The sequence below is a fragment of the Bufo gargarizans genome, chromosome 4 (assembly GCF_014858855.1).
Source record: "Bufo gargarizans isolate SCDJY-AF-19 chromosome 4, ASM1485885v1, whole genome shotgun sequence".
Taxonomy (NCBI): Eukaryota; Metazoa; Chordata; class Amphibia; order Anura; family Bufonidae; genus Bufo; species Bufo gargarizans.
The window spans coordinates 510,781,256-510,798,607 of NC_058083.1; the positions used below are offsets into that span (position 1 = coordinate 510,781,256).

Genomic DNA, 17,352 nt, shown 5'->3' on the forward strand with positions numbered 1-17,352 from the left:
ATGTGTTAATTCATAGTTTTGATGCCTTCAGTGTGAATCTACAATTTTCATTGTCATGAAAATAAAGAAAACTCTTTGAATGAGAAGGTGTGTCCAAACTTTTGGTCTGTACTGTATATACACTACAGAGGACAGTATACTGTATGTATATACTACAGAGGACATTATACTGTATATATACTACAGAGGACAGTATACTGTATATATATAATACAGAGGTCAGTATACTGTATATACTGCAGAGGACAGTATACTGTATATATATAATACAGAGGTCAGTATACTGTATATATACTGCAGAGGACAGTATACTGTAAATATATACTACAGAGGACAGTACAGTGGGCCCTCAAGATACAATGGCCTCAGGATACAATATTTTCAACATACAATGGTCTTTTATGACCCATTGTAAGTTGAAGCTAGACTCAGCATACAATATCTCAGACTCAGATCCAACCAACCCAGGTCACTTCTCTGGTAAAATAGCTTTATTACTTGCTAGTTAGCAGCTATTGCCAACTGTTATATGTAAGGACTATTTTATCTGTCTTAGTTATCTGCTTATTTTTTTAAAATCTTCATTTTCTTTTATCTTAGATGACAGTTTGGGGCTTTGGAACCAATTGCTCAAGTTACAATGATTTCAACATACAATGGTCATCCTGGAACCAATATTGTAACTTGAGGGAGTAGTAGTATACTGCTACAGAGGGATCTGGATAGATAGGAGGCTTGAGCAGAGAAGTGGCAGATGAGGTTTAACACTGACAAAAGGAAAGTTATTCACATGGGAAAGAATAATGCAAGTCACCCGTAGATACTAAATGGTAAAACACTGGGTAACACCAACATAGAAAAGGACTTAACAGTAGCAACCAGTGTCAGGCAGCTGCTGCCAAGGCCAATAAGATAATGGGTTGCATCAAAAGGGGGATAGATGCCTGTGATGAGAACATAGTCCACTTTACAAATCACTGGTCAGACCACACATGGAGTACTGTGTACAGTTCTGGGCTTCTGTGAACAAGGCAGACATAGCAGAGCTGGAGAGGGTCCAGAGGAGGGCAACTAAAGTAATAACTGGAATGGGGCAACTACAGTACCCTGAAAGATTATCAAAATTAGGGTTATTCACTTTAGAAAAAAGACGACTGAGGGGAGATCTAATAACTATGTATAAATATATCAGGGGTCAGTACAGAGATCTCTCCCATCATCTATTTATCCCCAGGACTGTGACTGTGACGAGGGGACGTCCTCTGCGTCTGGAGGAAAGAAGGTTTGTGCACAAACATAGAAGAGGATTCTTTACGGTAAGAGCAGTGAGACTATGGAGCTCTCTGCCTGAGGAGGTGGTGATGGCGAGTACAATAAAGGAATTCAAGAGGGGCCTGGATGTATTGCTGGAGTGTAATAATATTACAGGCTATAGCTACTAGAGAGAGGTCGTTGATCCAGGGAGTTATTCTGATTGCCTGATTGGAGTCGGGAAGGAATTTTTTATTCCCCTAAAATGGGGAAAATTGGCTTCTACCTCACAGTTTTTTTTTTGCCTTCCTCTGGATCAACTTGCAGGATAACAGGCTGAACTGGATGGACAGAGGGCTTTCTTCAACCTTACAAACTATGCTACTATGTAACTTCCCAAGAACATCCTAGAGGCTCACGAAAAAAGGGGACACCACCCAGATTCCAGCAATAGCTGGCAAATCTCCTGCACCATTCATGGAAAGCAGCCTCCATAGGCTCTAACTGGATGCTGCATCATCAGACTCAGGGCTCGTTCACACAAACGTTTTTTGCATTCCGTATACGGTCTGTATACAGAACTATTCATTTCAATGGTTCTGCATAAAAACAGAATGTACTCCGTATGCATTCCGTTTCTGTATTTCAGTTTTTCCGTTCTGTTGAAAGATAGAACATGTCCTATTATTGCCCGCAAATCACGTTTCGTGGCTCCATTCAAGTCAATGGGTCCACAAAAAATGTAATCCGTATGTTTTCCGTATCCGTTCCCTTTTTGCTGAACCATCAATTGAAAATGTTACGCCCAGCCCAATTTTTTCTATGTAATTACTGTATACTGTATATGCGATACGGAAAAGGGGAACGGAAAAATGGAACGGAACTGGAAACACTACTGAAACAAAAAACGTATCTGTTAAAAACGGCCCGCAATACACTGAAAAAAAACATACGGTTGTGTGAACGAGCCCTCAGGCTGAGTCCATATATGCTCCAGGGGGGCAGAAAGGAATGTGGCACGTCACCTACCTATACCTAGTGTATACAGTAAGAGTGCGTGGACTTAGAAAAAGGTGGGTGTCCACGCCACCCAAAAAACTTGAGTGCCTCTCTCTACTCCCTCTCAGATGCCAACTAAAACCTTTGGACCTGAGTATAGCTACAGGACGGCGGGAAGGCTTGGCTTTAATGGATGCGTTACGACATGAACTTTTTCTAGATGATTATAATTTTCCACTGTAGCAGATTAATTATATTTCCATAGATCAGGTATTACCCTCTGCACTCATTAAAGCATGGAAATGACTTTATGACTTGGTTATTACTGTGCATAGAAGATTTCAAGGGGAGATGGGGTCAGTTGGGGAAATCAATGCTTAATGGGGACTTGACTTGGAATGTGGGTGTACCATATGATGCAAGCGGAGGCAACTCAGGTCGGCTATTTCAGTTTTTTTTTTATCTGCATTGCCACTTGCACTTTGTACATAAAAGGGAAAAACAGAAAGTTAATTGTTTTGTTTCTACACCAAGTATCCAGTAGGCGTTCCCCAGTGCGGTAAGTGTCCAGGTTCTCCTTTCCTAATCAACCTCTGCTCATTCCAAGAGAGATGAAAAAGGGGAAGGAGCAGGGCTCAAGTAGGAGAGGAGAGCTTGGGCACTTGCTTCACTGGGGACCAGACCACCCACTTGGCACATTGTTTGCATTTTGCATCAAAGTGGGCCACAGAACCACTGCAAAGGGAAAATAAGTTACGCCCCCATGTTCCTACAGTTCCATGGCTCCTTTTAAAGTACCATGGACAGCCATCATTGAGGCATGGGGAGTATTAAAATTCCAAAACTTATCACAATCATATCCCAGTTTTAATGGGTAGGTTAGGGTTAGGTGATTTGGAATGGAATAAGCCTGTGCTCCAATTACTACTGTTAATTTCAGTACAAAGAGGATCTTTCCATTGTTAGTCAGAACTAGGACTGGTCATAAAGTCATAAAAAAATGCTCTTGGGGCAGACCAGAAGATGAATTTTGCAAAATTGCATCACGGTTCAAAATTGCTTATTGCTTACCTATTTAAAAATGGCTCACTAGTTAAAGGAACACTGCAGGCACCTAGATTTGCTCCTCAGGGGCGGAGCATGACATAGAAAGATTGCCTGAACCATGCACCACCTCCTCAGGCCCTGCACTATGCATAATAGAACATATAACTCCCAAATCCCCTGCCATCCAATGTGTAGTTTTAAGACGTTTTAAGACATATTCTAAAGACAGATTGACAACAAAAAGCTTTGGAGGTTATTACAAAAATAATGGCTTTATTACAATTTTTACATGTGCATCAATGCCCAAAAGTAATACAATAAAAACATAGTAGAAACCAGTCCACACAATACAGAGAACAATCATACCTGATACATTGTTACACTCATATAACAAAACACTTAACATTATAACGGATGTAGTACAGGAAAATTCTATATTTCTTTTTGGGGTGGCGGAACACATTTTTAATTTTTATTGAACCGATCCCTGAGTGACTGGTAATTTCTGGATGGAAGTGATGCAGTGAAGTTAAAGGGGTTTTCTTGGATTAAAATATTGATGATCTATCTTTAGGATAGATCATCAATATCAGATCAGTGAGGGTCCAACACCCAGAGGCACTCCGTTTTGTTCGTAGGCCAGTGGCGTCTCGTACATCAGTCATATGGCCTATGAGCAGCTCAGTCCCATTCAAGTAAATGGTCCTGAGGTGCAATACCAAGCACAGCCAGTATCCAATGGACGGCGCTGTGCTTGGTATACTGGGAGGCCGCCACAGCGCTTGTCCAACCTTAACTACGTCCTTCACTTTAACTTGAGTCCAAGGAAATGTTAAGAGCTTGCGGTTCTGGCGCTGGTCCCATTCCCACTGCTCTTCATTTCCTGGTCCGAGGTCATCGGGCCTGAATCTCCAGGAAAGACCTGCTCAGCCATAAACTTTATAAAAATGTTGGCTCAACAGACCATTTCTGGCAGGACCAGCCAATAGTCTAACATTGTTCTTAAAGGGAGATAAGCCACCACCAGATGTGTCTAGGAACAGCTTATTCTGCTATGCTTGTTGATAACACATGCATGCTCGGCTTGTGAAGCTGAGCATGCATGTGTATGGGGACAAGAGGAAAAGGTGTCGGCTGAAGGTGTATGGCCAAATTTAGCAAAGCAAATACACTGTGCTGCGCCTAGTACAGGATCCGCAGGGGCAGGACATAACCCAGGAATTCAATCATTGGTGTTATCGGAATCCCTGTGTCATGCTCCACCCCCTAAGAACCTTCACTGGGCAAAACACAGTGTAATCAAATTTTCCTAGAGATTTCCTTCACTTGAGTTGGATAGGTTTAGAACCTTTTTTCCAGAAACTGTAGCTTCAATACCTTTTCTCTAATCCTATCTAACCCCTTTAACCATAGGGCACAAAAGTATATCATCTGTAACTCGGTGCCCCTTCCAGTCATGGAAACTAAAGCTACCACAAGTGGACAGACTTCTGCACATTGTGGAACACATTGGTTAAGTAGGATGGAAGCAGTCAATTTTGCTGGGGCTGGTGACATCACTGATGTGACATTGGTTCACCTCCTATAATCTCCACCTCCGTGTAGGGGGGAGCGGGGATTTACAGTGAAGCGCCATTTTGAACCCAGTTGACCTATTATAATCTAAGCAATTTTTTTGCATGTTTGATCATCTGACTCTATTTATAGCAGCCTGGGTTTAATTAATGGGGCACTAAATGAGAGTGTTGAAATTCCCAGCACCATGTTGCAATTGCCCCTTTAAGGATTCCACAAGTCGTGTGTATATTGTTAAAGGGGGTGTATGCAATTATAAAAACATGGCCGCTTTCTTCCAGAAACAGTGCCGCCTTTATCCATGGTCTATGTCTGGTATTGCAGTTTTCCCTTTAACAGGGATGGGATGCAGACACGACCATCAGCCATGTTTATTTCTACTTTAACACAGTCCCTTTAATGGTTGGAGTGCATTATTTGATTTTGCCACCTCTATTGCAGGAACTTTTCCGGCTTGTAAAGGGACAAGACACTTCTGATAACATTATATTAGGCAATTGCTTATAATGCAATTCCCCTGATAAAAGAGTTTGACTTTACAGAAGTAAAGTGTTATAGGTCATTTAATTTTCACCGTAGTTTATCAATTATAGGGCACGAGATCAAACTAGGATCAAACTGTTAATTTATTGAATTTTATATGAATCTGATTAAATGAGCAGTTAGTAGCGAGAACCAACATCGGCCTGGCCACATAGAAAAATAGGAGTTTAAATAGAATATATACAGCTTTCCTTAATAGTACACATATATACACATTTTCCAAGGTACTGTGCTGGGATATTAAAGGGGTTCTACACTTTGGAAAATGTCCTCTTGCTAGAGGGGTCACATGATAGTAAGTGGATTACAGAGTGGACCCGGTGATCAAGTATAATCTATAGAAAAACCTGGTAAAAAGTGTGTAATTCCTCTGCAGCACCACCACAGGAGAAATAAAGCATTGCACAGTTACCATTAAAATCAATGGACTGTCCATAAAACACAGGACAGGCTAGGTCCTCCAGAACAAGAGAAGTTGTATGTAGCAGCACCCCACTCTGGACGACCCCTTTAATTTCCACCTATCATTTCCATAGTAAACAAATCCATGTAAATCTCCGATATAGTGAAATATACAGTTTAAGTACTGGCTAGGAATATCAGTCCTTTATATACACAGCCATGGACTTCCCACCGGAGAAGTGATTGGAATTCATAGCAGCTCCGACAAAATTTATATTAAAATATGAAAAGACAAAAATTTCAAATAAAATCTTTCTATGAGATAATTCATTTCATCCTTCAGGTTAAAGGTCACATATATACATTCAAAAGCTATACACTCAATTTAAAGGGCAAATAGAGAAATTCTCCTACTGTACCTTCAGAACCATATTCTCATTCATAGGAGGCAGTATTATAGCAGTTATATTCTCTCCCATTAGGGGGCAGTATTAAAGTAGTTATATTCTTATACATACGAACGGTGTTATAGTAGATATGTTCATGTACATAGGGGGCAGTATTATTTTAATTTATATTTTTGTCTAGAGGGGGCAGTATTATAGTAGTTAGTACTGCTAAAGAAGTCAATTCGTCAGGAAGCTGAAGAGGACCTAGCAGCAAGTGTTCGACTTCCCTGCAGCACCACCACTGAATTTAATGGGCTGCACAGGTCAAGCACTGACAGAGCTAGAAACAGAGTTTAGTAGGTCAGGGTCCTAAACATGGGACCCAGCTTTATTAAAGAGCCTCTGTCAGCTTGATCAACCCTATTAAACCAGCCAAATTGACTGGTAGGATTGATCCTGCTGAGTAAAAAAAAAACATATTTCTTTTCTATAAAGGATTAATAGTTGCCAAGATATATTATTTTTTATTTATTTATGTAAATGACCTAGTTGGAGCACCAGGGGGCTGGCCATAGCACTAGAAGCACCGCTAGTGCAAGTCCCCTGTTCTCTCGGTACTTCCCCCTTCTCTTTGAGTGAACAGAGCATTGGCGTTACTGCGAGAACATAGGGCTAGATGAGACGTGTTCTCGCAGCAGCACCACGGCTCAGATGCTGCTTCCTGACTTTGGAAATCAGCAGAAGATTCATTGTATACGCACCAAGACCGCTCAGTGACTTGGCGCCTGCGCAGCGGATCTGATGAGTGCTGCTTTTCGAGCTGTTTAGAACCACTGTGCAGGCAGCCAAGTCACTGAGCCCAGTCACTGCTGCAAGAGCATAGGGCTAGATGAGATGTCCAGCCCTGTCACTCAAAGGGGAGGAGAGAGTACAGAAAGCACAGGGTGCGTTGGGCTAGCGGTGCTCCTAGCGCTATGGCCAGCCCCCTAGTGCTCCAACTAGGTAATTTACATAAATATAAAAATTAATATATCTTGTCCATGATTAACCCTTTTTAGAGAAGAAAGATATTGTTTTACTCAGCATGATCAACCCTACCAGGTGATATGTCTGGTTTAATAGGGTTTGATCAGAAGTCAGTAATCGAGTATTTAAAAAAGTGTCACCTTGAAGGGTTTTACGATTGCCCCTAAAAAATTGCTATTAACTATCTAGGGGCGACAACTTGGCTCTTATATTTTGCCCGGGTTACGGGATATCCTCCATCATTTACACAATGAGCTACCATGATACAGCTCTGCGACAACCTTATCATATATCTGTGCGTTCTCTATATTTGCACATTCTCTAGATTCTCTAATCCTAACCCATTGATGGTGTCGGCCCTGATGTCTGGTTGTGACAATGGAAAAATAAACCTGATCCATACCACGGACACATAAGTCACTTTTGGTCCTCAGTTAAATATAAGTCAGTTAGTTTGTGTCCATGCCACTAGTTTAAAGTTTGGTAAACTTGTTATTCAGTGCCTCATTTTCTGAATTCAGGCCATTGGCAATCACCTTCACTTGCGGAGTTTCTGCATAGGTGGGATCAATGTGGACTTCAACATCGGTATTTATGTCATTATTTCTGTACCACACTTGAGAGGACTTGCCTTTCTTCAACGCTTTGCCGTTCATCTCAGTAAATGGAATCAGCTCCTGGCTGCAGCAGAGGTTCTCGTTGCATCTCTTGGATATGCATGGTGCATTACAGGCCAAAGAGAAGTCCTTTTCATTTGTAAACTCAGCTTGAAGCGTGACCGCGTGGACGCCTTGTGCGTGGAAGATTTTACGGATGGCACGACTAGCTGAAGTGTAGTCTTCAAGGGTCTGAAATTTCACGTGGAGCGTTGCAATGTTCTTTCCGCTGGCTAACTCCCAAATGTGGATTTCATGGATACTTTGCACCCCTGCCACTGTGGCAACTTTTTGACCTGGAGAAAAGAACCACAATGAAATCTTCCCGAAATAGACATTGAAATCACCCCTAAATCTATTTTATACATTATGGATAAATGTATACTTGGTCCTTCCATCAAACAAGAGTTCCCTAATATATACCCTGACCCCAAAAAAGTACACGCTCGAACAAACATATATGTAGAACTCGATGGGGAGGGAGAAGTTTACTGGTGATGGACTGCAGATCAGTAGCTGGTTTAAACGCAGTTCTCCTTTAAATTGTGCTCAGAATCACTGGACTATCTGTGCCTGAACATTGTGTAATTTTTACTTCTAAATTCTGTGATGGGAAACTTCCAAGTGAATCACCTGTTTTAGATGCTCTGGGATTATTAATCATTGAGAAAGGAACGACAATGAAATCTCCCCAAAATAGAAATTGAAATGTCCCCTAGATCTATTTTAAACATTATGAATAAATGTATACTTGGTCCGCCCATCAAACAAGAGTTCTCCTATACATACCCTGACCCCGAAGAAGCACATGCTTGGACAATCTTATATGTATACCTTAATAGAGAGGAAGTAGACGAAAGGTGGTAGACTGCAGAAGATCAGTAGCTGGTTTGAGCGCAGGTCCCTTTTAAATTGTGCTCAGAATCACTGAACTACCTGTGCCTGAGCATTGTGTACGTTTTAGCTTCTAGGTTATGTGATGGAAAACTTCTGAGTGAAGATGTTTGGGGATTATTGATCATGGAGAAGAGAACCACAATGAAATCACCCAAAATAGAAATTGAAATCGCCCCTAAATCTATCTTATACAATAAGGATAAATGTATACTTGATCTGCCCATCAAACAAGAATTCCCTAATACATACCCTAACCTTGAAAAAGTATATGATCATACAATCTTATATGTATAACTCAATGGGGAGGAAGAAAACTGAAGACAGTGGACTGCAGAAGATCAGTAGCTGGTTTGAGCACAGTTCCCCTTTATGGTTCAATCTGTTTATTGGGCAGTTAATAATGGCAAAATGACAGTACAACACAACCCAATATATCTTCGTAGTACAGGCAAATCGAATGAGCACAGTTCCCCTTTAAATTGTGCTCAGAATCACTGAACTACCTGTGCCTGAGCATTGTGTACTTTTTAACTTCTAATTTATGTGATGGGAAACTCCTGAGTGAACCACCCATTTTCGATGCTCAGGGATTATTGATCATCATTATTAAACCTTATATAAACAGCTAAATCTTCTACTCTGATCCTGGTGGTTCATGATCTGCTGAGGAGATTATATGGTTGCAGATTATATCCATTTACTGGAATGATAGAGCTGTTTGTTTGTGTCTTTACCCTCAGCGGGCAATGCTCTATGGTCCTTTGTCTTCTTACAAGGAAAAAGTTTCCTGGTTCTTATATTTGTCCTGTTATCTATTTGACCCAATTCCAGAGGATCCTGTTTTAATCTCTCTCAGAGAGTACAAGTAGTGACTTGTTCTTTTTATGTTACTGTTTATTAGTTGTATGTAAATAATAGATGTGATACCTGAATTGGTATACAGAACAATGCAATATACATGTAGGAAACAGAAGGAGCAGTTGCTGGGCCTGGTCAGAGACAGCAACCTTGACTAGCCACAAAAGTGAGGGTTGCATGGCAGGAGGGGGTTGCGAAGAAGTTGCTGTTCAAATATTTTCTGTGGCACCCAATCATTTCTTGTTATGCCACTGAGCATGCTGAAATACAAAATGCCTGATACTTATTTTTCCCGGTTGATGGTCAATTGGGAGGCAATCAGGGGCGTAGCTATAGGGGGTGCAGAGGTAGCAGTCGCTACCAGGCACAGGGGCCCGAGCTTCATAAAAAGACACCGGTATTATAGAAAGTGCACACTGGGAGGGCTCGGTTATAGATTTTGCACTGGGGCCCAGAATCTTCAAGTTACACCTCTGGGAGGGGTTAGGTCAAGAATTTGGCATGGGTGAGAGCCGTTTCAATTTTTGCCTCAGGCAGCACGAAGGCTATGTGTTCCCCTGCCCCTTGCCACAAAGCACTGAGGGAAGGGACGCTCAAGCTGAACTCTTGCACCAGGGCCCATGAACCTTTAGCTACGCCCCTCGAGGCAACATACACTTCAGATACTGATAGGAACCAGGATGTGTATGGGCAGCTTTAGGGAGGGAAGAGTGTGGTTAGTTGTTGCTGATTGGTGCCAGCGATCATATTGCTGGGACTTCTGCTGGTGGAGGGGAGAAAAAGCTGCCTCAGTCACAGCTGGAATACAGAGCTGCTTCAGTGTTGCTGCAGTAACCACATATTGCTGACCATTGGTTTAGACCACATGCACACGACTGTATGTTTTGCACGCGAATCCAAAAAACACAGATCCCGGCCATGTAGAATAGGATGTGTTCTAGCTCTTTTGCGGGTGCCAAAAAACTGATGAAAACAGCACAAGGAGCTCTGTCCGCATCTTGTGCGGCCCCATTGAAATGAATGGTTCCGCATCCGTTTCCCAAAAATGTAGATTGGATGCAGACTGAATATACGGTCGTTTGAATAAGGGCCTTATAGTGTTTATGGCTCAGTAATTGGACGAAGGTATTTTTTGCATGTCGAGAAAGAAGTTGGGACTAGTGGATACCTGGTAAATATCAGAGAGGGGAGCGGTGGAGGATTGCTGAGAGTGAGTATGGCTTCTTTTATTTTTTATATCCCACTCTGAGTCCTTTCACAATAATTGTTGCTCGTGGACAAACCCTTTAAAAGGGTTTTCCAAGATTTGTTTATCTGATCGGCAGGGGTCCAACACTCGGGACCTCCGCCGATCAGCAGTTTTGAGAAGGCAGCATGGCCTAGGAACAGCTGATCGGCAAGGGTCCCAGGTGTCGGACCCCCCCACCCTCCAGAGGATAGGTCATCAGTAGTAAGTTCTTGGAGAACCCCTTTAAGTAAAGTAGCAATCAGTCAGCCATAATCAGCCAATGGGGAAAATACAATATGACCAATAACCTTTTTGAATTATGTAAAATTTTAAAACAATGAAAAATGTTACAAGTCGTCCAATATAGACAGCTTTCATTTGCAGATCTGTAGTTTGTGGACCGCAAAATGCTTATGGTTGTAGTGCGTGTAGCTACAAAGTGAAAGGATACGATTCTCCCAGCAGTCACCAGTAACTGAGTGGAGGTTTTTACCCTTTTGCATATTCTTAGAACTGCTTCTATGGCAGACCACGGCCTGTTCCTTTAATAAAGAGATACGTTTTTGCTTACCAATTTCTCCAACACTGATGCCTTTGGGGACCATCTGGAGCAGAATGGTGGCTGTCTCTTTGATAAGCGGGTAGGCAGAAAATAAAATGATGGCCACCATCACAATTGTCAGGCTGGGATCAATGTAACACTGCCAGTTGCATGGCGCATCACTGGGTAGAGGTTTTACGTAAAATATGACGGCTGCCACCACGACAACTACAGACCCCAGAGCGTCACCCATCACATGGAGCAGGACCCCTGAAGAGACAGGAAATCAATGTCAATCAATGTACATATATTACCAATAGGACAAATTGTATTCTAGGCTTAATGGGGTATTCTTATATTGACTTGATGCCATATCCACAGAATGTGCCAAAATGTCTGATAGGTGCAGGTACCAACTGTGGTCCATGTCTCAAAGCTGTTGTGAATGGAGACGTAGCCAACTGGCCACGCCAGATAAAAGGGCATCTACCTGTTAAGCACTGAGATGATTAGATTACAAATAGTTATTTATTATTTATGATATATTCATTTATTATATAATTTTACATACTTTTTAATATTAAGTGAAACCACCTTTCTAATGCAATATACCCTTCACAACCCCTCACCTTTATGATAGATGATAGCTAGATACCGTAGTTAAAAATAAATAGATCGATAAATAGATAGATAGATAGATATCTAATCTGTAGGACATTCTGTGAACAAAATTCTCCAAATTCCTCCTGTTCAGGCTTCAGTTTAAACCCATGGCAATTACATCTCCATGCTTGAGAAGTCTTAGGCGCACCTGCTTCTAGTGTGAGACATCTCCAGGTGACATTTCAGCTGTAAACCTGCTCTACCAGATTGTACCTAGATAAAGTTCCTGTAATCATGGAAACTTTCTAACAGAAAAACATCTTGGAGGCAGGGCTGCTGCGGGGATATGGGAACAGCTAGAAATATAAGTCACTGTAATGGATCTAAAAGATTGGTGGTCACCTTCTTTAATAAGTGGCCACGGTGGGGGCCATGGTGGCCCAAGAATCTGCTTCTAGGGGAGAATACGGCGCCTCATGGAGGCACCATATGGCAGTATACATGGTACCTACAGATCCACCATAGTATATAACTTTTTTACTCTTTCCTTATGTTTTTCATTTAGGTGATAAAGATGTCAAAAATATGAGAGGTTCTCCACTGAAATTAAAGGGATAAGTATCTGATTGGTAGGGGTACAACCAATGGAATCCCTGCTGATCACACTAATGGGGGGCATGTGTTCCAGTATGAACGGATCAGCCAGGTCGAGGATGCAGTTCTGAAACTCCATTCATTTCCTATGGGACTGCCGGAGACAGCCAGCGCTTTGCTATCTCCAGCATTTCCATAGAGAATTAATGGAGGGTAAATGATCAACCTGCCGGTTCATTCATATGGGGGCACAGGACTTTTTAACTAAAAACTTTGAGAAGAACTAGACTGCTTGCTAAGCAGTTAAGTACATTTGGGCCACAGGTCGACAACAGGAGGTGATGATGCTGGATCTCCATGTACTCAGTGAGATCTGGTGGTGTCAATATTCAGCAGAAGGGCCAAATATGATTGACACCAGACTGTTCAGGATAAGGAAGATGATGATCTGGAACCAGAACTGGATCATAGATCTCTTGGTTTCATATTTTACCTTGGAGGCACAAATAATGGCTGACTATAGACTGAATGTGTTCCTCCTACCACTAGGCTCCTAGTGGTCCAACCCATTTTCAATGTAGTTTCAGATGCACATAATAGGCATGTCCATCAAAATGCAGGATACTCCAAAGTAACCGTCAGGTTATACCATAGCTGGAACAAGTCCTACTGAGGATGTGAGGAGGACTACCAGACACAGAGCCCAAGTTTTCTTACCTCTAATGTTGAGGGCAGCCGCGCTCTTTTCACCCTTAGCCTTTTCTTCTTCTAGGTCAGATTCTTGATCATCTATGTAGTCACCTAGAGCCAAAGAAGAAACGCTGTGTTGTGTATAAGTTCTACAAACAGAAGAAACACCAGTTTTTCAAAAAATCAGCCTCGGTGAAGACATAATCATACATTCTCCAGCATTATCAGACTCAGGCTCGTCAGAAGAATTCAGGACATTCATAATTTCACTGCGACCTAAAATATATAGTGCAATGCCCAAATAGCTTCTGGTAGGTTTGCACTTACATCTAAGCATTTTGCCTCTGTAAGGAGGGGACTTCCACTAGACAATGTTTCATGGAATCGTGTTTCACACTCCAGAGGAAGACAAGATTCAATGTAACTTTTGTATTTTCCTAATTTAAATCTCTGTTCGTGGTGTCCTTAGGAGTCCAGTGGGAGGTCCTGAACAGTAATTGACAAAGATCATTAATTAGGACTATCCTCTGGATAGGTCATCAGTATCTGATCGGTGGCAGTCTGACACCTAGGACTCCCCACCGATCAGCTGTTTTAGAAGGCACTGGTGCTCACAGTAGCACCGCGGCCTACTCTCGACTCACCAAGCACTGCACCATACATTGTATAGCAACTGTACTTGGTATCACATTCACTTCAATGGGGTTGAACTGTGCCTAGGCCATGGGACCGATGAACGTGACGTCATCTGGCCTAGGCTAAGCTGCAAGGCCGTGCATTCTATAACAGATGACCAGCGGGGCTCCAGAGGATAGGTCAGCAGTATAAAAGTCTCAAAAAATCCCTTTCTTAGAATAGGCCATCAATATCTGATCATTTGATGTCTGACACGTTACACTCCCACTGATCAACTGTTCTGCAGTAGTCCTAATTACAGAAAGAAGGTGGAAAAACTACACAGCTCCATCCATTGTGTAGTGGATGGAGATGGTTACTGCAGCACTGCTCTCATTGAAGTGGATGGAAGACATAAATGTGATGGACCAACAGGAATGCACAATCTCTTTAAAGGGGTTGTCCAGGATTATACTCATATTCTTCCAAAAACAACAATATATAGGTTGTGTGAGGTATTCCAGCTCAGTTCCACTGAAGTTAACAAGGCTGAGCTGCAATACCACATGCCACCTGTGTAGAAGCATAGTACTGTTTTTGGAAGAAAGTAGCCATGTTTTTTTGTTGTTTTTTTATCCTGGACAACCCATATAAATAATCCCCTTCTTTAGACTAATGAGTGTGGTTCCTGAAGTAGACCTTGGGACCAAAGCTGGCACCCCACTGTGTTTGGTTACATAGATAAGTGGGTGTTACTGAGAAGCAACCAAGAAATATGTAAGAAATATAGAAAAAGTCCTGAAGTTATGTGCCCACTCTGTCCCACCTATGGTTGGTAAAAATTAACTTCCCCTTTAAATTCTAAAACATGACTTTTTTACGAGGTTAGATTTTATTCTGGCTAAATATACGGGAGCAAGGACTGTTGTGCAATAATTGCCCTTTACTTCAAAACAGAGGGCAATCGAGTAACTCAAAAAATTCTAAAATTACCCAAAACTTTCTAAAATCTCTAGGTTTTTTGCATTACAAACAATTGCTTCTAATCTGCAAGGCTACCACAAATAGTATTTCTTTCACTGCTGGTCCTTTATTATCAGTGAGCACATGAATGCACTTTGTATGTATGTGAGATAAGGACAGCTAGGAATTTATGAAGTCATTAACCCTTGGTGACTCCAGATATGTAACGTGTAAAAGTACCTAGTGAATGTAAATGCAAAATGCATAACTACAGGCAATGAAGTTATGATAGAACTTTTAATCCAAGGCTGGCCTGCCCCCAAAAATAGCTATAGAAGGTCCTACACTGGCTAGATATGAGATTATCCATCCCTTGTTATTACACCAGGAGATGGACTCTTTAAAATAAACTCTATGTCTCAAACCATGCCAAGGCTAACACTAAACTGAATTAAATTTTGTTGGTTCCTTGGGAACCCAAGTTCAGGAAAGAGTTTGAAGTACCATAGTGAGCCCATTGTTTACAGTTATACCCACCACCCCAAATTCCCCTCTAAAATAACCGAAAGGCACCTGCTAAGTTGTTGTCCAGGCTCTCGGATCCTGCAGCTTGGTAAGGGGTGACATTGAGGTGGTCATTAGAGGTTTCTTCAGGTTCTTCTGGTTTTTGTCGATCTTTACGGCCACACAGGAAGCGTATACAGGAGCTATAGTCTTGAAAGACCAATAGACCCACGATATTTACTCCCAATCCAAGTGCCCCCACTATCAGCACCAACTCAGGATCATCAATCTTTTCCGCTTTGGCCAGTCTTAGTATAGAATCCACCAAGATGGTAAAGCAAAGAGCAGTGAGGAAGACAGCATTGCACAGTGCACCTACCACCTCTGCTCTGGTGTACCCATATGTAGCTTGGGGTCCCCTGCTTGTTCGCCTAGATACTCGAGAGGCTGTGATCCCAACACAAAGAGAGATCAAATCTGACAACATATTAAAGGAGTCAGAGATCAAGGCAATGGAATTGCCTATGTAGCCACAAACTAACTCTGCCACAAAGAAGATGGCTGTGATGACCAGCATGAAGATCAGCCTACAGGTCTTGCCAGTGTAGCGACCCATTGCTAAGCACTGGTGGTCCTTTCTGTAGACTCTTGATAATCACTGGTCTTGATGTGGAGTCAGGGATAGGGCCACTGTCAGCTTTTTACGTGGCTCAGAGACAGACTGTTTTGGCAGTCACTTAGGGCAGTGCACATATGGCAGCAGCCAGCTAGCGGTGTATTAGCCAGGGTGAGTAGTCTTGTGCTCAGTGAAGCACCACCAAGGGGAACTCCACTAATTTAATGCAGTCCAGTCTATAGCAGTAGAGCCAGAGGTTGAAGTCTAAGACAGTCGAGCTCCTTGTGCAAGATAATGGAGCACTCAGATAGTTGCTGTGCTTCTGGTACAGCTATGTTCCTGGTGCCTGGTGTAACAGTGATGCTGTTCTTGGGGTGCTGAAATAGAGCTAGCGGTGCTGTACTAGTTGGCTCAGAAGATCAGCAATGGTGTTCTGGTTGGTACCTGGTGCAGATAGTGTGGAAGAGCTAGCAGTGCTGTTCTCCTGGTGCAGGTAGTGTAAAGGAGCTAGTGGTGCTGTTCTCCTGGTGCAGGTAGTTTAGAAAAGCTAGTGTTGTTGTTCTCCTGGTGCAGGTGATGTATAGGAGCTAGTGGTACTGTTCTTCCGCTGCAGGTGGTGTAGAGGAGCTGTTCTTCTGCTGCAGGTGGTGTAGAGGAGCTATTCTTCTGCTGCAGCTGGCGTAGATAAGCTGTTCTTCCGCTGCAGGTGGTGTAGAGGAGCTATTCTTCTGCTGCAGGTGGTGTAGAGGAGCTATTCTTCTGCTGCAGCTGGCGTAGATAAGCTGTTCTTCTGCTGAAGCTGGCGTAGATAAGCTGTTCTTCTGCTGCAGCTGGCGTAGATAAGCTGTTCTTCTGCTGCAGGTGTAGAGAAGCTGTTCTTCTGCTGCAGGTGGTGTAGAAGAGGTGTTCTTCAGGTACAGCAGGTGTCGAGAAGCTGTTCTTCTGGTGCAGCTGGTACAGAGGAGCTGTTCTTCTGGTGCGGCTGGTGTAGAGTAGCTGTATGTAGGTGGCACTGAGTAGAGGAACTTTACTCCTGTGGATCCACTTTATATAGGAGGCTGTGATAAGAGAAGTTGCTGTGTCAGGATTATCTCACCAGCCAGCCCAGGCCGCTCCTATTTTCCGGCACGTACTCAGGGTAATGTGACAGTCTGGACCTCCTCCAGTTACCTCTTATTATCTCATGTGCATAATGAGTTCTTAGAATGGATGGCAGCCATTCCCTGTGGTATTATATGAGCTGGCGTCCTCAGAACCCTCGCCGATGCCAGGTAATATAGCTGTTTCTGTCATCCTGCACAGCAAACCTGTAGCTAGACAAGCTTACCATTCAGGACCCTGGAAAATCTGGGTAA

General features: G+C 42.5%; 1 protein-coding gene across 1 annotated transcript; it reads right to left on the minus strand.

Moving 5' to 3' along the window:
- Window positions 1-4,688: 4,688 nt before the first annotated feature.
- Window positions 4,689-16,711, minus strand: SLC30A10 (solute carrier family 30 member 10). Its single transcript, XM_044290575.1, has 4 exons — window positions 15,451-16,711; window positions 13,327-13,410; window positions 11,443-11,682; window positions 4,689-8,184 (listed from the first exon to the last, which is right to left on the minus strand). The coding sequence occupies exons 1-4, from the start codon at window positions 15,995-15,997 to the stop codon at window positions 7,706-7,708; spliced, it is 1,350 nt and encodes a 449-aa protein (XP_044146510.1). The 5' UTR covers window positions 15,998-16,711; the 3' UTR covers window positions 4,689-7,705.
- Window positions 16,712-17,352: the final 641 nt, after the last annotated feature.

Excerpts from the sequence above, each read along its gene's own strand:
- SLC30A10 (XM_044290575.1), bottom strand. The coding sequence starts at position 15,997 with ATGGGTCGCTACACTGGCAAGACCTGTAGGCTGATCTTCATGCTGGTC. Across the intron at positions 13,411-15,450 it reads CCTGGACAACAACTTAGCAG|GTGACTACATAGATGATCAA; the intron begins GTGCCTTTCGGT and ends CTTTGGCTCTAG. Across the intron at positions 8,185-11,442 it reads CATCAGTGTTGGAGAAATTG|GTCAAAAAGTTGCCACAGTG; the intron begins GTAAGCAAAAAC and ends TCTTTTCTCCAG.